This window comes from Anas platyrhynchos, chromosome 1 (genome assembly GCF_047663525.1).
Source record: "Anas platyrhynchos isolate ZD024472 breed Pekin duck chromosome 1, IASCAAS_PekinDuck_T2T, whole genome shotgun sequence".
Lineage (NCBI taxonomy): Eukaryota > Metazoa > Chordata > Aves > Anseriformes > Anatidae > Anas > Anas platyrhynchos.
In genome coordinates this window covers 110712553-110736764 of record NC_092587.1, presented here as the reverse complement: position 1 = coordinate 110736764, position 24212 = coordinate 110712553, and the positions used below count along the sequence as shown (strand labels likewise).

Sequence of the window (24212 nt, the reverse complement as noted above, 5' to 3'; positions counted from 1 at the left end):
AAACCCCGATTCAGAAAATGAATTAGCATTCCTTTCTGACTGGCCTAGTGCACACAACATTCCCACCTAAGCTCTAATCAAGTTTGTATATGATATTCTTCACATAGTACTTTTTAGGAAGGACAATAACTGGGAATGGGAATTTCTATGTGATGTAGCCGAAATCTCAATATTTTGAAAATATATGGAGCCAAGAAAAGCTTAAGAAAGTGTTTAAAGAAGTAAATGTGCAAAATTTATTATGTTCTTCCATGAACACAGTAACAAAGTTTATAAAATTAGGTCACTTTTGAAAGTAAACATTTGAACATCAACAGTTACATGTTAGACAACAAGCAACATAAAAACAATTTACTCTAAATCAATTTCTTCATTAGAAATGAACTATTTTAAAAATCAGTTCAAAAGAAAAGTGGCACACCAAGTAAAACAACATTGCAGCATCTTTTTATTTTGTACAAGGAAATGTTTGTTGATACAATGAGACTGAGTTGAAAAAAAAAAAACAAAACTTTGAATGACAAGCGTCCTCACCATGCTGTTAGAAGACATTTCCTAAATTCAGGTTGGACAATTCTAATTACAAAATAAGTTCCTTTGTTAAAGGAGATTCACATTGGCAAATTAATTCAAATAGAAGTGTTTTATGCTTCTGGTTGTCTAGCCATGAGAGAGAAGAAAAAAGAATATTCTTCTTAATGTGCCTTATCATTAAAGCATTTTTCAAAGTATTATTTAAAGTATTCATTAGTTTCTTCCTGCAGCATATATCTGGCTTGGACACTTGTCATCCTAAATGCAGAACAATACAGTTTGACTATACATCTATTTACAAAGAGCTTCCACTGTGAAATTTCTCTTTCCAGTGGAGTAAGCCTCTTTCCTAACTCTTCTCCTCCCCAAACTTGCCCAGGTTACCAAGTGCTGTAGGAGAAGAGCACCCTGATGCAGGGACACAGCTTCATGAACACAAAGGCAGGCATCGGAAGTATCTGATAGCCGTGGCCACGAAAGTTTACACGGATGCTCAGAGGAGCTGCCTCACTGAGACTGGTTTCTCTGCATCCTTCGCTCTGGACCTGCTGAACCAAAAACCACTGCCCCCAAAGGGCTGGAAGAGAACATCACACTTCTTACAATTGTATCTGGCATCAGTTTTCTTCTGCCTGTGTAAACACTAGGACTCAATACTGTAATTTAAGTATTCTTTCAAAGTACACACTGGCACTCAAAGCCTGCTTGTGGAACACAGCAGGCTTTCACTGAGGTTATTAGGTTCAAGTATATGAAGTGGACAGATTTGTTCCTCTTTATTCAGGTGGTATTCCTTTTATCACAGGATGAATATTCAGTCAAAATGGCGTAAGATAACAGAAGTCAAATGTGTTTTAACTTCAGTCAGCTTGCAGCAGAGAATGTGACTTTCCACTAATCCAGTGGAGATTTGGAAACTTCAGCACAAATATCCCAAAGCCATACCGTCTTCGTTAGTCCAAGACTTTCATAATAAAAAAAAGTTTAAGTGTTTATTACACTACTAGTCCCACATTTCAATTTTACTTCCTTAAAAGTTATATTATTTCCTTTTCTAGCATTCCTTCTGACCCTTTGCTCCCTGAGGTATCATCATCATTAGAGTAATTCCCTGAATCTCGACTGCTCTGTTTAGAGTGTTTGTAGTCTTTGAAATCATTTTGATTTACTTCTTCTATGATGCTTTCAATGACATAACAACTTTCTATTGGTTCTTCCACAGTGGGCAGATATGGGCTGCCAAAGAGCTGTTCTCCAAATCCCTGCAAAAAGAGAAGAGAGATGAATATTCATGCCTAACACCTAAATAATGACTCAATTTAACACCATAGTTGTACAAATCTAGTTTATCACATTCAATAGCATCATAAGGTTTTCTACCTATTATACGCTGTATAATAAATCACAAATGAAAAATGACAATGAAGTTGAGCTGCATTTATATAATCAAATACTGAAGAATGATTACAGTAAAAGAGTTGAGGTTAAGACGCTGTTTGCAGCTGCCAATCACCGATTTAATTGCAATATTTCTTTGACTCTAGCCTTATGAGGAAATAAAGGAAAACCCTAATTCAGAACATTTTCAGAGATCGTGTCATAGCATGTGGATGACAGATGTGTGTTCGCAAAGCCTACGAGTGATTATTAGTTATTAAGCAAAGTTTGAATGAAGAAAGAGAAAGCAAGCTGCAGCAGCATGATACCAACCCCTTATACAGCTCTCAACAGCATGCTGCTGTCCTTCCTACGTGCCTTAAATCTAAGAAGCAGTTGTTTAAATCAAACCCATTAGAAAAGTTCTCAGTCAAATATACATCAACCATGTTACCAGCATTCTACTAAACAGAAGAGCTAAAATGTTGCCTTACAAACTAATCAAATTCAGATTTGCCCTTGGAAATTATGAGACTGGTTTGCAATTTTAACTTTTACTCAGAAAGCTCTGTACGCTACATATCCTAAGAGCATCAGTGAGAAGGAGAAACACATTAGGAAGGCCACACAATGCTCAGGTCTACGTTTTGGGAGACACTGAAGAAAGCACAGTGATGAGCAGCTCTTGCTGCATTTCAGAACATACCCGCATTGACACGTTGCTCTGTTCATTCCAGAAGGGGATCACTGAGTACTATGCCAAGCAAAGCCAGAAGTTGCACAACATCTGCCTTTGAGACTTGAATCATCTAGATTGCTAGGTCAGGGGATGGTAGAAGTGTTTGCAAAGATTGGACTTTCGTTTTCATGTCCTGAATTTTAAAGAACAGGCAATAATGACTGTTCTTTGACCACATGGATTCTCAGACCACAAAAGTACATGGAGGACACGTCAGAAAAGCAACGTGGCTTTCACAGAATACAAGAGGCTGGAAGGACACTCCCAACTCTTTACAGCTTCTTGAGACAGAGATGGTTTCTGTTTGTTTTAGTGACGTTTCATGCAATTCTCTTCCATGAACATGCCCATGACCCATATAACCGTTCTCATATCCACAAAGGCTGTCCACATAGGAGATCTGCATGTCCCCCTGCCTGAAGATACTTTTGTTTTGAACCTGACTCTATTGATCACTAAGAATCAAAGAACCAGAAAATTACCTATCAACCCCTATTCATAGAATCTTAGAACTGTTTGGGCTGGAACGGACCTTTAAAAATCATCTAGTCCACCCTTCCTGTCAAGGGCAGGGACACCTCCCACTGGATCAGGTTGCCCAAAGCCCCATCCAGCCTGGCCTTGAACACTTTGAGGGATGGGGCATCCACAGCTTCTCTGGGCAACCTGTGCCAGTGCTTCACTGCCCTCATCATAAAAATTTCTTCCCAGTGTAAATCTATCCCCTTTCAGTTTAAAACCACTGCCCCTTGTCCTGTCACTACAAACCTTAGTAAAAAGTTTTTCTCAACTCTCTCAGCCTCTCTTCACAAGAGAGGTGCTCCAGCCTTCCCATCACTTTCAGGGCCCTCCTCTGGACCCACTCTCACAGGTCCACGTCCTTGTGGTACTGAAGCTCCAGACCTGGGTGCAGTGCTCCAGGTGGGGTCCCATGAGAGCAATGCAGAGAGGATGAATCCCCTCCATCCACTGACTGGCCACACTTCTTTTTAAGCAGCCCAGGATTTTAAGCTTGGCTTTCTGGGCTGCAAGTGCAAATTGCCAGCTCATACCCAGTTTTTCCACCCAGCTGTATCCCCATGTCCTTAGCCCTGCTTTGCAGGGCTGCAGTCAATCAATTCCCCTCTCCAGGCTACTCATGCTTGCCTTCCAAGGAAACCTTCAGAGAAACTACTGAGGTCTAATGCAACGATGGAGAAAGACAATCCAGAAGCAATAAAAATCAAGTGCTATGCAGCAAGAAAATAATAGCAAGCTCTTAATTGAAAGGAAGCAAGTAAGACACAGTACTCATTTTATGCCATGAACCAACAGGGAGAAGGCAAAAAAGGCTAGGGCCAGATAACATGGTGGGAAAACTATTCTGGTCTCAAATTGCAGGGCAAAAGTACATACACATACGGAGTAAATACATGCACTGGAATAAAAAAGGTTAGCAACTCTTCTGTGCAAATAAACAATTAAAATGTTCACTAACTGAAACTTTTTCTATAACATTTTACACTTCTTTCTTAAAAGTATGTCTGCTTAATGAATGAGAAAAATCAATCTTGTCTCACCTCTATGTTCAGAGGAGGCGTGCATGATGGAAAGAACACATACTTGATTTTATTATAGGCTTGATACAGGAAAAAAATGATCAGTACAGCCACAACCAAGACAGCAACCAGGGCACTTACAAACGTTGCTAAAATGATCAGAGGTAACATTTTATCTAAAAAAGTGGATGTGAAAAAAAAAAGCAAAAACAAACATTCAGTCTAGGTATTCATAAACCACACAGATTAAAACAGATAACCCCCCTCCCCTAAATCTGCTGCAGTATTTATCACAACATTTCACATTCCTTCACTGCTATACCCAGGCACGAAGGTCATTAGGAAATGAATGTAATTCTATATCTCACATAATTTTATTAAAAGCACAACCTAAGAGATTTATCAAACAAGAACACGTACATTTGCATATAGGATCAGAACCAAGATCTGATTATTCCCTCCCTCTTTGACAACAGGACAGAAAGGCTGTGCAGACAGTTACCCTGAAGCACCTGATATATGTAAATCTATTACCACCCTATTGCTTGTGTGCAGGTTCTAGCCTCAAAGAATATAATATGTGAATGACAGAGATACAGGGGTTAGAATTCCCATAGCTCATGGAAAGAGAATGGGCAATTAAAACTGTGAAGCTGGCCCTCCTTTCCTTAGCCAGGAAATGACCAGACTGGCCCGACTTGCAGGGTCTTCAGGGGCACAAAAGCACTCCAATTGTTTCTTGGACAGGAAAGGAACTCCAGCGCTAAGATTCAGATGACTACAGCCCAGCCAGGAGGGAGAAAAAGGATCCTCCACCAAGCAACTCATCTACATGTATTCCTCTTCGATGCTTACATAGGAAGAAATCAATCCCAAGGACGTTCCAACTATTTTCTACACCAGTAGTCTAGACAGTAGCTCAGCACAAGTTTCTATGCTGTCAGTATAGAAAGGTGAGATGAATTTCACCTCAGTGCTCAAACACAGTCCTGTATTGCTGTGTCAGCCCAGGAACTATGGAAAGCCTTCTAACAGGCTAGGCTCAGTTCTAAGATTTAAGGTTAGGACCTTGGGGATGAAGTATACAAAGGCAGAATCCATCTTTTGATAGCAGAGTATTCTCGTCAAAGGAACCCTTTATCTGAATTGGTATAAGCTAGTCCGTGTGTAAATTAAAGAGTTTTGCAAGCTTCCTTCTCACTGTCTCTGTTCTAGTTGGCAACACACACTCTGGCTCAAACAAGCTGAAGGGAGCTTGAACACACTAAAATAGGAGATACCAGGAGGTGCTTTACAAATAAGCAAGAAGAGACAATCAGTTCTTTTCAATCTCTATTCCCTGTTAGTAAAAGTGATCAAAGGAAAAAAGAATTCCACGCTGCAATATAAGAACATTGGGAAATACAGGGCATGATCTGTGAGACTGTCTCTCTCAGTAGAGAGTCTCGAATGTACTGCTTAGTGCTAAATAGAATACTTATAAAAGAAGGGGGAAGAGTAATACCTAACCAGCAAAATAGTCAAAGAATTTGCCTTGTGAAGCTTAAAAAATAAGATTTAATTCTTCTTAGGCTCGATAAAGACAAAAACCCAAGGACTACAAGTACTAATAAAACACAGGAGCTTATGATGTGAGAAAGTAATAACACAATTATTAAACTTTCTTAGCTTTAAGTCAGTTTGGATATTTATTAATTTTTCTAGTGTTAAAGGCTCTTAATGGAAAATAACTGGCCAAATTAAATTCAACAGATTATCATACCCTAGTGTTTGGAGTGAGTGTAATCCATCTTCAAACCCCTTTTCATTTTGCAGAAATGCTTTTATCTATGACAACTCAGTGTCTTTATCTATAATTTGTCCCCTCACACTTCAGCACAGGATTCTTTTTTATTCAATTAATTCATAGAATAATTAAGACAATTTCAAGAATAAAGTATTCTTGAAAAATGTAGTATTCAGTGATCTCCCTTCTAAACATATATAGGAAGTGACTGAAATTAAAGCTTGCCTATTAACAAGTCATTGTACTGGATGAAGTTTAATTTGCAATTGTTATAGTTATTAATGTGAGAATTTCTAAACTGAGGTATGTTGTGGAATAACAAATGCAATTTTGTTCAGGTCAGACCAGAAGCCACATTAGCATAGCTAATGGGAGAGAACACAGAGCAGCAGAGTGACAAACTGCTGATATGATCTCTGGTCAAATGGGTGCTAACTTGGTAAGGCCATTAAGTCACACTGCAAGTATTTCCTACTTAATGAGACCTGCAAAGGCTTACGAACTGTTAACAATTTTGATTCCACGGGCATAACAAGTCCCAAACAATTCCTACCTGGAGATGTTTTGATGCATTCCTCATTGCTGAAGGGACTGGTTTTGTTGTAAGCTTCTGACAATGCTTTTACTTTTACACAGTACTGTGTTGAAGGTGTTAGATCAGAGATTGTCGCTATTGTCTGTTTTATCTCTTTCACTCTTTTTTCCTCCTGAAAAAGAGAATTTGGAGGAGTAAGACACACAAACATTACAGGTGCCACTCAAATAGAACAGAGTTCTGGTTTCTGCTCAAGAAGTTGGACACCCTTTTGCATTTGGATTGAATAAAATAGAAGAAACTAATAAACTCTAAAGCAAGAATAGTCAGCAAACATTTATTGACAAAAGCAAACTATTTTTACCAGACTGAAATTTTACAGCTTAGAAGTGATATGTTGTGTGCAAAATTTAAATTCTTCCAGCTGCAGTTTTTCCTGTCTTGTTCTGCAAGTCTACAGATACACATTTACTGGTTATTGTAACAATGTTTTGCTATAAGAAACATTTAAAGAATACAGAAAGATGTATTAAACCTGGAGCTAAAAGCATGCAAGACTTCATTGTTTTCTGATACGTATGGCAATAATACTGCAAATACAGTGAGAAAAGAATTTAAGGGACAGAAAGCTATGTTAAGACAACACACAAGCCACACTGAAAGACACCTCTATTAAAAAAAATGAGTCTTCTGGCAGCTTTATAAAACTCCATGTAATTCTATAGAATCATTGCACATGCGGCTATGTGAATGAAGAAAATGATGAAAATCTCCTCAATTTGTAATGAAAATAGTCTTAGCTAATTTTTTATAGACTCTTTCAGAAAAATAAACTGTATGATTGATACACTGTACATGTACCTTTTCTGAAAATAAGCTTCTTGAGGAGAACTTAAATGTAGTATTTATATCATAACAAATTTCATATGCTGTTTTAAGTACTTAATGAGTTCATACCTCATTATCTGATGAATTCTTCCAATACACAATCCGGTAAGAAAAGTAATAATGCACCCTCATGACTTTGTTTTCTTCTCCTCCTGGAGGAGAAATCTGGACATGCAGCAAAACATCACTGATGTCCAGTCTTATACGAGGAGGGCCAAATTCATCTAAAGACACACAAAAAAAAGTCAAAACCAAGACGTATACAAATAAACATACTGACTGAAATATTGCAGTTTAAACCTGTGACTTTTTAAAAACCACGTATTTAAAAAACTGACTTGACTAACAACTATATTTAGAAGCAGGTCCTGTGAAATATTTCAGTTATTTTCTCTTTGAAAGTTCATACTTTGTTTTTGCAAGCTTCAGTGACACGAAATAAGCAGGCAATAGGATTCACTCCATGCCAATCAAAGCACTTATAGCCTCTTCCACTTACTTTGAGTTAAAATTGAGATGCTTTTAAGTGTTTGGTTTCATTTGTATAATTGTCACTTACTTAATTACAAAAAGCTTTGAGAAGGGTAACCTGACCTACGGAATAGCTACTGATTCTACCTTCAATATGGAAGGAAATGGAATATTACACTCGACATGTCAAACATTTCTTCACCTCAATAATTGATAACTTTTTGTGAAATATTTTTGTCAAATATTTTAGTAAGCTCACATTTCTAGCAAGACATAAAATATGCAAAACAGATTACAAACGCTGTAATTTCACATTGGAAAGCATTACATATTTTGACTTGGATGTCATAATGATTTAAGACATTGCTTTTTCATTAAGTTCTTCAGAGTTGAACCTCAGTTTTTGTGTAATACTGCTTCAGCACAAAATTCGGGAGGACAGGAATAGAGAGCAAGGAGGAGATGAGGGCAGATGCACAAGGAAACAGAGGTGCTGGTTTCCAACCTTATCTGTCTTTGAGACCAATTCTCGGTATCTCAGAAAAATAACACCAATGGCAGAAGTCAGATAAGGAATATTTGCGGTATAATCTCACAAGATTATTAATGCAATAGACGAGATTATAAAATGCCATATAATGCTTTGAGTTTCAATTTTGTAAGACAAGTGATATGATTTTAAATATAGGGATATAAAACAACTGTGCTGAGTAGAGAAGACCAAGGAAAAACTTCAGTGTAACTTGAAGAGGCCAGGGCTCCCAGCAGAGTTTCTGTAGGGGAACTATGTATTCGGTTCCATTAATCCAGGAAGTGTCTTTGTGCAAATACCAGCATTAAGTTCAAGTTGGTTAGGAAATGAAAATATTTAAGAAAACATCTCCTTACTTGTACTTAGAGGATCTATTTTTACTTCTTTAGACAAGCACGATTTATTATATTCACTCATGGCCTGCACGCGGAGATAATAAAATGCAGAAATAACGGTGATGATAGACGTGAAATTGCATTTTGTGTTTGTGATGTTTTCACATCTGGGTACACTGAGCCACTTCACAGAGTGATCATCAGGAAGTGTCTTAAAAAAACCACTGCAAGAGATATTATAATGTTTTTATACAGGGTCCACAGATTCCAAAGCAGCACATTCACATTTAGAATACTACATACAAAAAATTAAGAGGCCTATTCTTGCAAAAGTAAACCATCTATTTTCCATTAATTACTGAAACAATGAAGCCAATTGGATCAGGAAATACAAACCAGTGTCTGAATCAATCCTAACTAGAAAAGAAAATTGCATTTGATTTTAAAGTTTTAAAAATTCAAACTAAGATTTTTCAAACAGCTCTATTAAGTTGATTATTTTTTATGTCATGCTAAGGGAATTCCAGAAAAATGCTACTTGTTATGAGGTATCTCTCATCATTTAGATGCTGGTCACAATAATTGTGCTACAACTAGACATGAAGATATAGATTTATAGACAAGCCGATTTTCTTTTTAATGTTGGAATCAGACCAGAAATAATCAACTATGTTGACAATTGAAACCTTGAAAAACAGCATTTTGCTGTTTCTAGTTATCTAATTTCTTCAAATTAGAAGACACAAAGAAACGCAAACTTCATATTTTATAATTCTACTTAGCTTGTATATAGTCCATTCCATGAAGTATTTAACACCCTTAAAGTAAGCCTAGTATTCTGACATTATACAATATGATGTTATTTGCAATCCTTTCAAAGCCATGCTAAGACCAGATGATTTATCCACTGTTATACTGCATATCTTAAGCCATGCTTGTGAAGTATTTCAATTTAGCTTCCAGTAAGTGTTTGCAAAATACAATAGATAACATTTAGAACTACATAATTAGTTTATACAGAGATACAGAAACTGTTTAACTCACAGGAGATACTGTACGGTATAGTTCACATGTTGTTTATATGGATTATTCCAATGCAGATGAAATTGCATGTTCAAAGCAAAAACTTTCAGATTTGCTGGACAAAATAAGTAATTTACTGCATAAAATGGAAAAAAAAAAAAAGAAATGAAATCCAGAGTTACTAAAAAGCCTTACAGCAATTTCTCACTGAGTGTTCAGTTCAGCAATTTCACACTGGCCAGTTATCACATAAATGATAGCACAAATACAGTAAGAAAAAAAATCAAAATTGCCTGTTTTCATTATAAAGATGGCAAATTAATACACTGTGTATATCACGGAATTTAAGTCTTTAATATTACAAGCACCAGTTAAAAAGCAGTGTGGGTAAAATTAAGTACAGATGCATTGAGATTAGTGTAAACAAAATGGTCCAGCGATGACTTGCCTAGAAAATTGTGTAAAATACATACAAGCAAGCATGAAGTAGTTTTTATGTACCATCCAATCTAGCATTTGACTTTCTCAATTCCCACACTATATTTTCCCCTAAAATAAATATTTAAAAATATTTAGACACTTGAACAACGTGAAAAAGAATTTAAATTCAGACAGGTAAAACAAGACATTAGTTGAAAGCAAGACTGCCACCTAGCCATTCTTCAGAATCTGCAAGAATAAAGTCACCAAGGCTTGCATGAAAGAGGTTTTCTTAAGCTTGGCTCAAGTTTGTGTATGTTCATTTACTGCCAAATATACAAGAGTCTTTTGTTCTGCCTACACACACTTCCTTCTGATTTAAAGCGAAAAATATCCGGTTTTCCAATATAGAGAAAGTAGTTTTTGCAGTACAAATTAATGGACAGAATTTGCCTCAGTGAAAGCCTTTTTGTACTGTTAAAACTATAGTAGTGATAGGTGACATTATATTGATTTAAAACAGAAAAACTAAGTAATTGTCAAGATTGCTTTTATACCAAAAGAAGTAGGAACCTGGCATCTCTGTGCATTTTTGTTGTGTTAAAACAATATACTTTCCAAAAGTTTAAATAAATAATCAATTTAAAATTAAATAGTTTCACGTTATACCTTTACGGGTAGTTTTTACACAATGAATGGGACTGAATAAGCCTTCTTGAAAGAAAAGAGTTGCTTGAACTTTTAAACAATAGGTTGTCTCAGGTGCAAGATCACTGATGGTATCCACAGGAAAAATATTTTGACTTCTGACCTGTCAGAAAGAATTGTGGACAGCCTATGAGCAGCATCTTCCAGATTAGCTGATTTTTAAAGGATCTTTTCCTCCAGGTTTCAACCCATTTATATAATATTATTTATATTATATAAATATACCCCCCCAAAAAAAAAACAACTAAAGTAGGGAACAAAGGATAGTATATGGGCTGATTTGTGCTAAAGGGAAGTTTCAAACTTAGCCATGAGACTGAGATACTCCTTTACACATGAAACTGGGTGTCCAGTTGTAGGGTTGCAGCACTGCTGTACATAAAGCAGAACTTACCACACATTCAGATGCATACTCTGAAGACAAAATAGTGCATTTGTATTTCTCAATTCATTGAGAATTTACAATTCTAGAATTTACAAATTCTAAAAATTCTGTAAGAATTCTAAAAAAAACCTGTAAATTCTCAATTCTAGAATTTACAATTCTAAGACCTCATAAGAATCCTTAAACTCTCCTGACATACAATATGAAAACAAAGAACTTCATGACACAGAACTGCGCTATGACAGTCAAGCTCCACATATCTACACCCCATTGTAAATGCTTCTTCCCACTACCCTGAACTCTTTCCCTTCCCTGTTGTTCTTAGCTGATGGTAGCTGCTGCTCCAACTTATCTGAGATGGTTTCACTTGGTTCCTCATGCATTAGGCTCCAGCATTTAACAGAAATACAAAGCTTGTATCACAAAATATCCAACAGTCCTCTACTTGAAAAAAAAAAAAAAACACAACACAAACCAACCAAAAAAAGAACCCTCAACTTCCCAACTGCATAGCAACAATTACACTGAGTTACAGAATTAAACAGTTACGTAGTTAAACAGTTCAATTTTAGATCATTAAGCAATTGAAGTACATCTTTGGCAGTTGAGATCAAAAATCAAAATGTAACCATACCTCTGCATCAGATGAATTTTCCCAGATAACCAGATTATATTTAAAACTCGACAGAGTCACCCACATTTTTTGGACCTGATTTGGTTCTGCATGAGAAACTTGAATTTTAATGGCACCATTTATGGACTGCAAATGTACTTCTGGGGGACCAATCTGAGCTGAAAATATGAAAGAAAAAGAAGTCAGCAAGAATGCTTAAAGAAGAACTACCCAAAAAGTAACTTACATTAATAAACCCACAGTAATGGCATATCGTATTTTATTTTGGCTTGGACAGGTACACCCTTTGCTGGGTAAAAAAAACAACAGGTGGATGACTGAGCCCAGAGAGCATTGGTGAATAGAGTTTAATGACAGATCCTGCACTTTGGCCAATCCAACTCAACTAATACAACAGAGGGAAGGCAACTGTATCATCCTATACCATAATGAAAACTCAGGAGGTCGGTAGAAGACTTCCAGAGAAGTCTACTATATGGAGATTTTTTTTTTTTTTTTAAAAAAAGAAGTCTAGAAAAGTAGCCATAGAGAACTCTGTCACAAGAACAGCATCACTTTCAATACTTTTTCCTTTCCAGAAAGGAAAGAATAATAGCATTCTATCACCTGCAAATACCTTGTATTACTTTAAGATTGAGAAAGTGACTAGTTCACATTATGAGCAATGGAAACCACATGCATTTTTTCCACAGTAATGTGAAAAAGGACATGTAACTAAAAAAAATGTTGCAGTAAAAATGGAGCTCATACCTATAAAATATGGAATCATTTCAAAAACACTAGACCATGGTGATTTGTCTTCCTTTCGCTCAGCCCTTACGCGCACAAGATGCCTATCATTGTATTCAGTTATCGCTGAAGAAAAGTCACATTCTGTGTCAGTGACATTTTGACAACCAGGCAACTCCTTCCATTCCGTTTCACTTGTCTGAGGATCACCAAACCTGCAAGGTGAGTTAAAAATATCACACACACAAGAACAACTTACAATACAATCTAAGTCATCAGTTCCTCCTAAGCCATCATTTTCTTCTTAATGCTAGTAAGTGTCAGGTTGCTTAGCATTTAACACCAATTACACTGGTGTTAGGGATCTCTATTTCATCAGCCTTGAGTTTATATTACCATTTATTAATTAAATTAGTTTATCCTTATTACTCAAGGGTATCAGAATTTGTAGACCGGTAGTTAACATTTGCTTTATTCACTGTGTAAACACAGCGTCTAAAAACAGTATCAAACAATTGTCAAAATTTAAAATTATACCTTTAATACATTACCCTAGTTTGGTAAGGATTTTATAAAATCGTTGGAAGAAATTTAAAAGTCTTAATGGCAATAAATGCTTAAGAAAACATAAAAGAACCAAAGAAAATAATTCTAATGTAAGCAAGGGGTGTAGGTTAGGGGAAAAAGAAAAAGCAGAAAAATGGAGTTTGACAATAAATGTTGGACAAAAAAGCTTTCCAGAAGCTTTATTTCTTGCAAGTTAACAGACAGCAATACCTGTTTTAGCAAATAGGAATTGCATACAATTATTACAAACAATCTCACCAAAAAAAAAAAAAGCATAGACTTGAAGTAGCAATTGTTTGTCCTCAACACTTACCTTACAGATTTATTTTAAAACTTAAGTGGTTTGAATTTTCAACATATCTGTTTGCCATTTACATATTGAAAGATAGCTTTTTTAAATCCACAAAATTTTACATTAATAAATCCAAAAATAAAAGAACTTCTTAAGCTATTTTATCTTAGAAGTGTTATTAAATATTTGCCTGTCAGGATAGTACCACAAAATACCAAACACATATGTCTATGCTTATATAAGCATGCATAAGTATTGGTATATGAAAAAAAAAAAAAACACACAAAGAAAACCAAGCTAACATTTAAGAACAAAAATTGATTTATCTAGTCGTTAAAATTTGCAGATGAGAAATCTAGATTCATAAAGACGTTGATAGATTATTCAATATCTACACTGAAAATTCTCTTGAGATCTGTGCACGTGTGTGTGAGTGTCTTTTGACACAATCTAGCTCAAATAAAAAAAAACAAAACAAAAGTAGAGTCATGAAATCTAAAAACTACACTTCCAAGTGTACCAGTTTATCTTCTCAGTACCTCAGTGATTCTTAGAGAATTATTACTAAATGTGGTCTGTATTTATAAAGCATCACCTCCAGTGAACAATCTAATTTTACGTATAAGATAGAAACATGAAGGACAATACTAGGATTCTGCTTCAGTTCAAGACTTAGTCTTCCTGCTTCTACTTTCTGAATTTCAAAGTCTCTAGAAGTTTTAAATAGCGGCATCAAGAAGCATAGTCATAAATCAATAAATTAATTTCTCTTCTACACAAATTAGTGTCAGATACTTCTGGCTCTGAATAAAGCTACTACTTACCACTGATATTCAGCTGAAAATGTGACATCGGTATCATTCCCCGTGTAGTTCCACCTTAGAGTGAAGTTTGTATTTACAGCATAGACCTGAATATCCTGAGGACTCTTCAGATCAGTTTGGCCTATAAGAAAATAACAGACATATATAAGGACTGGGATAAATATTTTTTACATGAACTGAGAACCCACTTTTGTTAAAAAAAAAATATTAGAGAGTTATGAAATATCAATAAACGCTTCACTGAGTTAAAAAACAAACCAAAACGAAAACAAAACCCCACCACAACACGCTATGCAAATGACATTCAACATACAGCCTAGGAGCTGCGCATCAAGCAGCTTCTTCGCTCATCTGACCATACAAGCTCTCTCCTCCTTGTTTAAGGTCCTCCTCCCACTTCCCTTTTAAAAGCACGTACAGATGTAGCATTCAGCGCCTGTAGTTCATGGCCACAGGCTGATTATACGCAGTCGGAAGGCCTTTAACCAGCATTTTGTTGGCTGGATTCGACATCTGGATCTCAGCTGCAAACTGCTAGGGATTAACCCGCTGCTGTCATCTCACGCCTGTGGGACAGGTAGAGCTTTCCAGCCTCGTTTTATGTCATGTATTACTGTCACAAATTCAGCGTACAGCCTTGAACGTAAATCCCATTCAGGATCTTGTACCTCACTCAGGGTAATCGTGTCTTTCCTCTTGCACATAAAAGACCTAAGGAGGGCAGGGTTCAAGTCTCAGGATGCAGATACGAATGACCAAAACATCAAGGGAAAGAGGAGACCTGACTTCTGAAAGGCAGACTGCCAACAAGAGGGAAGGACACATGCTGGAACCACCTGCAGGATGGCTCTCTCCTTTTTTTTTTTTTTTTTTTGAAAGGTGGAAAAATACAATGATTAATAAAGCCCTGTTTCATTACTGCCTTATAGTTACCATTAACTCTGAGACATGCAGAGCGCCCTAGGTGCTCTCCTTAGGGCACAATTCAGGACCAGTAATAATGCTGCAGGGGAAGGAATTATTCTGGTATTTAGGCAAACTGAACATTATCTGGCTACTTTCAAGGTATGTTTTCCTTTGACACCAGTCCATGGCACTACTTCAAAACAGTGAGGCTACAATGTTATAACAGGGACAACCTTTGGTCTGAAAGTTTTCTGGTAACACTATCCTAAACCAGACTCTGGCTTACAGAGCAGATGCAAGCAGGGTGGGAAAAAAAAAAAAAAAAGTAATTCATACACTCAATCTCTGTGTAAATAACTATTGGTAAATTATCTTAATAGACGGTATGAGAGAAAAACATCTTTTGAGAGCATCATTTAACTGCCAAGGTCTGAACAGCTTCCAATAGCGGGCACAAAGCCAGTTTCTGTAGTTCTCCAGCAAAACGCACAAAAAAAAAACAAAACACAAAAAAAGAGCCTGCTGTGGCAGTGCTAAACAGAAGGCTTTACAGTAGGAGACGCCTGAGGTAGATTCTTTACACGGAGCCCTGAGCACACTGTAGAAGGCAGTGTTGGGTAACATCGTATTAGTTGAGACCCACCGTGCACCTCCAAGAGCTCCAGCACCAGTAAAAAAAAAAAGTTATGATGCGTTACGATAATTGGTTTCATTTTCAAATCCTTATCTTACATGTTGTACGCAGCTTTACAGTAAGAGTTATTAAAGCTTTTCCATTGGGGTCGGAGAGGAAAAAGGAAGTCTGGTAGCAGGATTGTTACGAGATTCTTGTTATGAACAGTTACACTATTGCCCCAAGTTTTTGAAAGCTGATGTCAGACTTCAACGTTTTAAGCTAGGCAAGCTTTTTCTACAGCTAGTGAATACCACAGCCAATAATCATATCCTGTCTCTGGACACAAACAACACTGCAGAAGTGCAGCTCTGGGCTCTGACATTTGCTGTCACTTTTCCAAATGAATCTGTAAAATTTCATGGCACTTGGTATGAACTCAAGCACTCAAATTAAAATTGGGAAATGTCATGAAATACAGATTTCAGCTAATTATTTAAACCGATGTTTCAGAAGGTTTTTATTTGTCCCCTCCCACCCACTGAACCTCCCCCGAAAGGCTTCAGTCAGACAGCACTTACGAAGGCGTTGTAGGACTTTTCCATCCCGGGCATACCCCAGAAAAGGAGCCAATAGCATGACTCTGAAAACCACACGAAACCTTAGAGCCATCAATACACTACTTCACTCTTCTTGTAAAGCCATCGGTAAGAAAACTGCGTGCTTCTTTCTCCCCCTGTACCTTTGATTTTAACTACTAATTGTGGGGGGCACAGTGGAAGGCAGAAGGGAAGAGTTGTCGGAAGCTGCTACTTACAGTTCAGCGGGGTCGTGCCTGCACCCACACACTTGGCCTTCATAGAAATCTAAGTAGTATTTTTTTACTCTATCTAAACATGAAACATAAGAGCATCACACACGTTCGACAGTTTTGCAGAAGCTTAAAATCTGCCCCTATACTGAAAAGTAACAAAATCATCTCTTTCAATAGCAGCAAAATGGATAAGGAAGCTCACCAAGAAGAGGAGGTTAGTTTACTTATGAATATAACTTTTTCCCCCCCATAGGTTTTATTGCAAGATAAAGTTCAAATACTTTTCCAACCACAACACAGTGTTTTTTTTGCAGTGAAGGCTGCTATCAGGAAAGCATAAAGCTTTTTGGGAAATGAACCGATAGCTACCACAAAAGGTGCCAAGCTACCAGCAACACTTCCCTTGTTCGGTGTGGGAATTGAGGCTTTCCGAGGCCTATCTGGACAAGGAAATTACTCCGAATTCTGCTGCAACCCTTTTTGATGGTTGGACAGTGAATTCAGAAGGTCCTTATCCCACGGCAATTTTAGTAACAGGCCCAGAAGGTTGTCACGAGTCTCAGATGTGACTGCCTCTTCTCAGAGAACTTCCTCTTGCCGGTTTGAACACTGTGGACTCCAGCCTGATGTTCACCCTTTCGCAATCCTCCTTACAAACTGCTGGAACCAGGCATCCAGAGCTGTCTTCCATGGCACACGACAGCCTTTAGAGACTGTTAATAAACAGAAACATGCCATTCAGAGATCTGTAAAACGACCTAAAAATCCATTACGGAGTTAGAAGTAACTCATACCAGTTCCCCAAAGAAAATCAGACGGCTTTAATTTTTCAGAAAGCCGTTCAGTGGTGTTGAACATAACACTGCACAAGCATGAGCATTTGTGGTCAGTGCTCAGCACTTTTCAAAAAGTGCAAGAGAGGGTGAAGAGGACAACCCCAGGTACGGAACAGCTCTGTCCCGGGAGGGATCAGACACTCTTCGGCCTGCAAAGCAGCAGACTTCGCCATCCCTGCAATGCAAAGCTGGAAAGCACCAGCACCAGCAACTCCACTTTACTCAGGAGAATGAAAGTGCCGCTTCACTGAACGCTGGGGCTGCGGAATTCCCTCCTGCAATGCTGTCAGCACCGAGCTCTCGCCTGGTTCGTGAGCTGAGTCAAACAGAAAGTCTCAGCGCTACCGACTGCCGGAAGGTTGGGCCGTCAGCTGGCACCACGTGTTTGCTTTTGTTGTTTCCTGCTCCGCTTCTAGCTGCTGCAAGCGCCAGACTAGATGGCCTTTTGGCTTCATCTGATGTGAAATATGTATGAAAAAAAAAAAACTAAAACACCACAATGCCTGTTGTAGATCTACCCTGAGCAGGATTAGGTACTTTCCTCCTTGCCCTGGCAGGAAAAACAGATTGTTGTAAAGACCTCCCAGTCCTCATAGACAATCTGCGTAACTCAAACAACCCTCACGAGGATATCAAATTTGATAATTTAAATACTTATTTATTGAATTATTCTGCTTTCATTTGTTCACTCCATCTTCTGTTGGAGATAAAAGGAGGAATACAATCAGAGATCTAACTTTAGATTTATACTCTAAGGAACCTCTTTGGTTGACTTTAATAAAAGGTAATGATAATCGAGTCACATTTTAACAGTTCCTAATCATTCCTTCATCTGATACAAGCACAGGAACTGAGCTGGAAGAAACCTTTCAACGTCACCTACGGCTCACGCTGGAGAAAGCTGGTGGCTGTTTCGTGTACATCGGAGGTTTATGTAGTGAAGCTTTGTGGCTGCCACCACTGCATCGCCTCTTTTTACAGGCCTCCGATCTCCTGAAATGTTTCCATATCCCTGTCATTAGACATCACAGAAAGCTTTCTGTGAATTGGAAGTAAAAAAACTCCCAAATCAGATTTCTTAGTAGTTTCTGTTGGAGATCTTGATCTTTACAGACCAGACCAAGTTTCTGTATGACAAGGATGCTTGCTTAGCTGTCATTTATAGTCCTGCAAAACCAGGAGTGTAACATCAATCTCCTCTACACACATTTAGCTCATGTCTATGGATACTAAAGCACACTATTCTTTTATAATCTTATAGCGCATCTCTTTATTCTCTCTATGCATCAGACTCTTACGTATTTGAAGCTAGGTTAAACATGAATGACAAAGAGAAACCTAAATGACAGCTACGGTTCTTTTCATTTTACTTTTTCAGTCAAATTTCCTAGCTTTCCAAATGACTTTCATTCTTCTCTTCTGCGTTCTCTCCAAATGGCTGTGCTCCCCTGGAACACCGTAATTCAGAAAGTCACAACACTCTGGCAGAGATTTATAAACATAGCCCGGCTTACAAGAAACATGACCTAACCTTTCCATTCTAATTGACACGACTCTGCCCCAACACTTCTTGGGTTTTCTCCAGCACGGCAATTAAAATTCTAGACAAAAGCTCAAGGCACCGTAACACCACAGATCTTTATTTAATTATTTTTTTTGGGGGGGCAGTGGGGCTGTAGAACTGATATAACTGATATTTAGACCATCATTTGTCACCTTCTACTTGGCTAAGAACAAAGCCCCTGCACAAGTCCTTTCTCGGTGCCAGCAGGCCTTTTTCCGGGACCTTTCTCCAGCTTGTTGGGACACTGCTCAGTTCCACTCCGGCTGCTTCAAGCAATCGCAAGCTCCTCGCACTCAGCTGAAGGCAGTTTTAATAAGCTTATGCTGTTCTACCACAGACTTAGCAAGCATCCATATAACGTGATGTTGACAGCAAACCGTAACGCGTCTTAACAAGGTGGAAAATCATACTGTAGTAGTTTAAGCATACTGGAGAAAATAATGTATGTTACAAGATTAGTACATGGTATAGATTCAAAAGCAATACTGAGCCAAAATTATATGCAATCAGAACTCTTCTATCCACACACCTTTCATTCTAAAATAGCAGAAATTCAGGTTGATTTAACTTTTGCTCTCGATAACACGTACATGGCTCGTTGCTCCACGCCCACCCCTTCACAAAGTAACCCCTACTTCCAGTGTTTTGTGTTTGCTTACCTAAACCAATCACCTACCCCCCAACAAACAATAATCCTAGAATGCAGGCGTAAGCTTGGTAATATTGCCTTCCCAGAGAGGTTTCATGGTTTTGCAAGAAACCAGGTATGCAAAGCAACATTTATTCCAGCATTACTGGGGCTCAGCTGACTGATTCAATCACAAAGACAAGAAGCACGCACCGCTGCCCAAGCTTCCAGTTCCTCATCAACCAAACCACTTTAAATCCCCATCTCAGGGACAATAAATCAAAAAAGCAGCATCAAAAAAATACCCTTTAAGTGTCTACTAATTGTTTTTCCATGTATTTTAATTTTCTGGTGTTTCCCATGAATAATCCACATGAATACAGTAAATACTGCCTTCTAGCTCATGGCTGATACAGATGAAGAGAGAGAATTTGTTGAAGATGGCAAGGCTCACAATCCACTGCTGTGATCTACAGATACTCCCATGGAGAGATTTACAATGTCAACAAATTTAGTTGCTTTTTCCTCAGGCAGCAAAAACCTATCTTATAAACTTACTGTGAACCTTTAAAACAGTTTCAAAACTAGAAGTTGTCAGATCAAAAGTTATTTAAAATAATACACCATTTCACTCAAAGGGAAGTGGGTTTTTTTTTTTTGGTCTCCTATTTGAATTACAAAGAGAAGTACAGCATGAAAGTATACATATGATTACATCTCCTAAACAGTCCTTCATGACTATTTTAATGCTGTATTCTAGCAGGCTTCACAACAGAGGAGATAAGAGATGAATTATTTTTCCTCTGAAAAAAAAAAAAAAACAAACAACCAAAAAAAAAACCCAACCTGTTTAAGATATAAAAATCATATCAAGCCTGTACTTAAACTGAAGTTTTTGAATAACTTCCCCAAGCCCAACAGTCTGACAAAGATAACCTTGACGTACAGTAGTTTAAGGCAAGACCTCAATGATAATCCTTCCACTGTTTAGTAAACACGTTTTAAAGTTGTGGAGAAAAATATTCAATTACCTTTCTTATACACACTTAAAAATATTTTGCCTGCATATATCAATTAAATTTAAGTTTTGATTCCAAACGGCGCTTGATAGAAGACATTAAAAAAAGTAATAATCCTTTTCCATGTAGAATACCCTTATCTGTAAAGGATTTAACTTGAACGCATATTACAACTGTACCAGCTTACACAGGTATGCATGAAGTTACAATAAACCAGAAGGATTTCCAAGATTTCTGTAACCCATGTGTTTTAGATTTCTAGCATAATTTAAATAGTAGGAGTCACAGAAAAGCTCAGGTTTATCATGATAGAAACAGGGACTAGACAAGAGCGTCTAAGACTCACGTAGATAGTGAGCAACTAATCGGAATCAAACTTTGCATAACAAATCGAAAGGAAGACTCAAGTTCATCTCTAAAATCAAGATTTGTGGCTAGCTTATTTTACTAGTATACATTTAAAATTAATTCACGTTACTTCACATAAAGCATAACAACGCTGGTATTGAGGACAACATCATGAGACATTAGATTGACATGAAAACAAGATATGAAAGGGAAAAAAAGCGTATAGCACAACTGTCTGTCATCCTTCCCCTGCCGTACTTTAATAAAATAAAATAAGCGTGAGTGCCTGACCACCCTCTCGGTGAAGAACCTTTTCCTAATATCCAACCCGAACCTCTCCTGACGAAAAGCCATTCAGCAAAAGAACAAAAAAAATAGTCTATTAGGCAGAAACGATGGAAAATTTAGCTCAGCCATTCAGCATGGGAAGGAAAGGAGGCCTCTAATGTGTGAGGATGAAAAAACATGTAAAGCCACAACCAAACACATGGCAAGGACGACCCAGCTGTGCAGACCCAGGGCTGTCCCCAGAGCTTTTAGGAGGGGGACCGCTGGTTTTGACAGGGCAGAAGGGAACAGGTCACTAACAGAACAGCTACCTCTGCGCCTCCAAGCGGTGTATGGCACGTTAATTATTTCCTGTGAGGCTTGCAGGCTAATGCAAGCAGCCACAGATAGCACGGCGCTTCCAGTTCGGGGTCGGAATTTGGGGGCGATGCCCACAGAACGGAGCTACAAATCCAACGAGCCAAAGAAAACAACGCGCAGAGCTCCCAGGGCTGCTTCTCTGCCCGGGCCCTACCAGTGTGGACCCCAAAATCCACCCTGTGCTCCTCTGGGTGTGCCAAACGCGAGGCACACAGCCCCACAGGGGGCACAGCGCTCGGGCGGCGCCCTCCAACACCCCCCTACTTCAACCCACCGCACTTCACAACGCCCAGCACCGGGGCAGGAAGGCAAATAACCTGCCTTGCCCGACACCCCTCTCTCAAAACAGCTGCCCAAACACCCATCACCACCGCGTCCCCCCCCAACCCGGCTGCCACCGAGCCCGGCAGCGGCGGAGCCCCCCCCTCATGGCGGCCGCCGCCTGCCTCATGGCGGCGGCCGGGGCTGACCTGCGCAGCGGCGGGGGGCAGCGGCCAGCAGGCAGCACCACAGCGGCAGCAGCAGAGCCCGGGCCCGGCAGCCCGCTGCCTCCATCCCTCTCCGTTACCGGAAGGCTCCTGGGACCGCGCATGCGGACATAACGGGGCGGAGAGGGGCGGGGAGGAGGCTGGCGGCCGCGGGTGGCTCTCAGCCGGCGTTTGGGGGCTGGTGGTAAAGCTCCGATTCTTATCTGGGTACTGCAGCTGCTGCGTCAGCCTGATAAGGGTCCTGACCCTAATCTTTCACCTCGCTCTGCCCGTGTGGTGCGGAGGGTGTTATCCCAGCCCGGCCCCACAGGGTCGGTAGAGCCCTTCAGGCAGCTCACAAGGGGGCTTTGGGCTCTCTTTAATCAGCAGTAACGGGGCTTTGGGGTGGGAGGCGTCCCTGCCCCTGGCAGGGGGCTGGAACTGGTTTTTAAGGTCCTTTCCAACCACTCTGTGGTAAGAATCAAGGCAGGGCACTTGGCTGGGAAGGGAGAAGTCCGACCCTGAGTGTGAGGATGTGATAGTGTCGAGTGCAGGCACTGCAGACCTGAGAGGAGCTTAGACCCAGCTTAGACCCAGCTCGCTGTTTTTGCAGATAAGAAGGTCACACAGACTTTCTTCTGCAGATAAGAAGGTCACCATCATTACAGAGATTCTCTTTTTCTGTTTCATGTTTTTTATGAGACTGCCCTGCTGCAGTGACTGGGGAGGCAGAAGCGAGGGTTTTCCTTTTAACTTCCTATACACTCAAAGCAACAAATACCTAAGCAGTCACAACAGTGCATTTGGAGATAAGGATTTGAAACTTCAGTAAGCTAAGGTCTGTGTCCTCTCCATCCTAAGCTCTTAAAACATTGCATTATTTGTTGCTTATGGAGATGACGATGCTTCAAGCCATTCTTCTGCGTAAATATGTTCCTGGTTACTGTTGATGCCTTTTCTAATATGAGATGCTGCATATACTCTGAGGATGCCCACTAAGCCTAAGGTCTCCAGTGACACAGATAAAGCTATGCATAAACGTGGCTTTGTTTCTTTTGGCCCATAGCTTTTAAGCATTGCTTGAGGATTGTTACAGGGCAAGATATAAAAATCAACAAAGTTTACCTCGTTTTGGGATATAAGTATAGGGAGCCTTCTCCAATCCATGATGCAGTTGAATTGCCTGTACCATCTGAGATGGCAAAAATTGATCCAGGCAGATTATTTCTGTGGTTTGCATCATCTTCTTTTATGTGATAACCTTCCCACGTTTTGCTTTTCCAGGCCAGTCATCAACAGGTAACCACAATGCCAATTTTGCTTGTTCATCTGCCGCAACTGCTGTTATTTACCTGACATTAAAAATTCTTCTTTTTAAAAATTACAATAAAAGTCCTTTTAAAAGAGATTTGAGCCATAAGAATCACATTCTTAGGGACCAGAGAGCACTACTATGCACCCTTCTGATCAGTCACTGAATACATAAGCCAGTCACACAACCCCAAAAAATGTGAGTGCTGGTGTAGTGTTATCTTGAATGCAGTCATTAAATGTGCTTCAGGGAACTGCCTATATCTCAGTCATCTTCTACTTCCGTGTGCTCACAAAAAGGTGAATGAAGGTGAGATCCTATGAAATCAACATGGTCAAAAATACCAAAATTAAGTTCATAAGAAAAATCCAGTACCTATTTTATCTAACTGTGCTTATGAAATCCAGATGCTATTGATTCTTGTTGATGAATGAATGTAAAACCAATTTGTAAAAAAATAACCAACTCAGTGATGTAAAAGGTGCACACCTATCTTATCAAAAAGACTGATGAGAAGAGGCTAATACCATTACAGTGAGGTTATACAAGAGGCTGTGAACAACCACGTCCTTTGAAACACACAGTGTATAATGTTACCTAGTGTGCTACAAGTGCCCATGCTTAGCACAATTTCTTTGAGGAAAAAATAGCTGACGGAGCGTTTAAACCATCAGTGTAAAGTTAGTTTCAGGCTTCTATTATTAATTTATTTCCATCAATAGATATGCAATGCAACAAAT

General features: G+C 38.9%; 1 protein-coding gene across 2 annotated transcripts; it reads right to left on the bottom strand.

The window, feature by feature from the left end:
- Nucleotides 1-212: 212 nt before the first annotated feature.
- On the bottom strand, nt 213-22351 carry IFNAR1 (interferon alpha and beta receptor subunit 1). 2 transcript variants are annotated; one of them, XM_027449178.3, is made up of 11 exons: nt 22164-22349; nt 14318-14438; nt 12656-12849; nt 11906-12063; nt 10848-10989; nt 9780-9894; nt 8757-8959; nt 7467-7621; nt 6528-6681; nt 4210-4364; nt 213-1796 (listed from the first exon to the last, which is right to left on the bottom strand). In XM_027449178.3, the coding sequence occupies exons 1-11, from the start codon at nt 22246-22248 to the stop codon at nt 1572-1574; spliced, it is 1707 nt and encodes a 568-aa protein (XP_027304979.3). In that variant the 5' UTR covers nt 22249-22349; the 3' UTR covers nt 213-1571. The 2 variants fall into 2 exon arrangements, with proteins under 2 accessions (XP_027304979.3, XP_071882628.1); XM_072026527.1 differs by lacking the exon at nt 4210-4364 and having other exon boundaries at nt 22164-22351.
- Nucleotides 22352-24212: the final 1861 nt, after the last annotated feature.

Bases quoted from the DNA above. Each gene is read 5' to 3' on its own strand.
- IFNAR1 (XM_027449178.3), bottom strand. From the start codon at position 22,248: ATGGAGGCAGCGGGCTGCCGGGCCCGGGCTCTGCTGCTGCCGCTGTGG. The intron at 12,850-14,317 runs GTAAGTAGTAGC...CTCACCTTGCAG, and splicing joins TTTTCAGCTGAATATCAGTG to GTTTGGTGATCCTCAGACAA. The intron at 1,797-4,209 runs GTGAGACAAGAT...CTCTTTTTGCAG, and splicing joins CGCCTCCTCTGAACATAGAG to GGATTTGGAGAACAGCTCTT.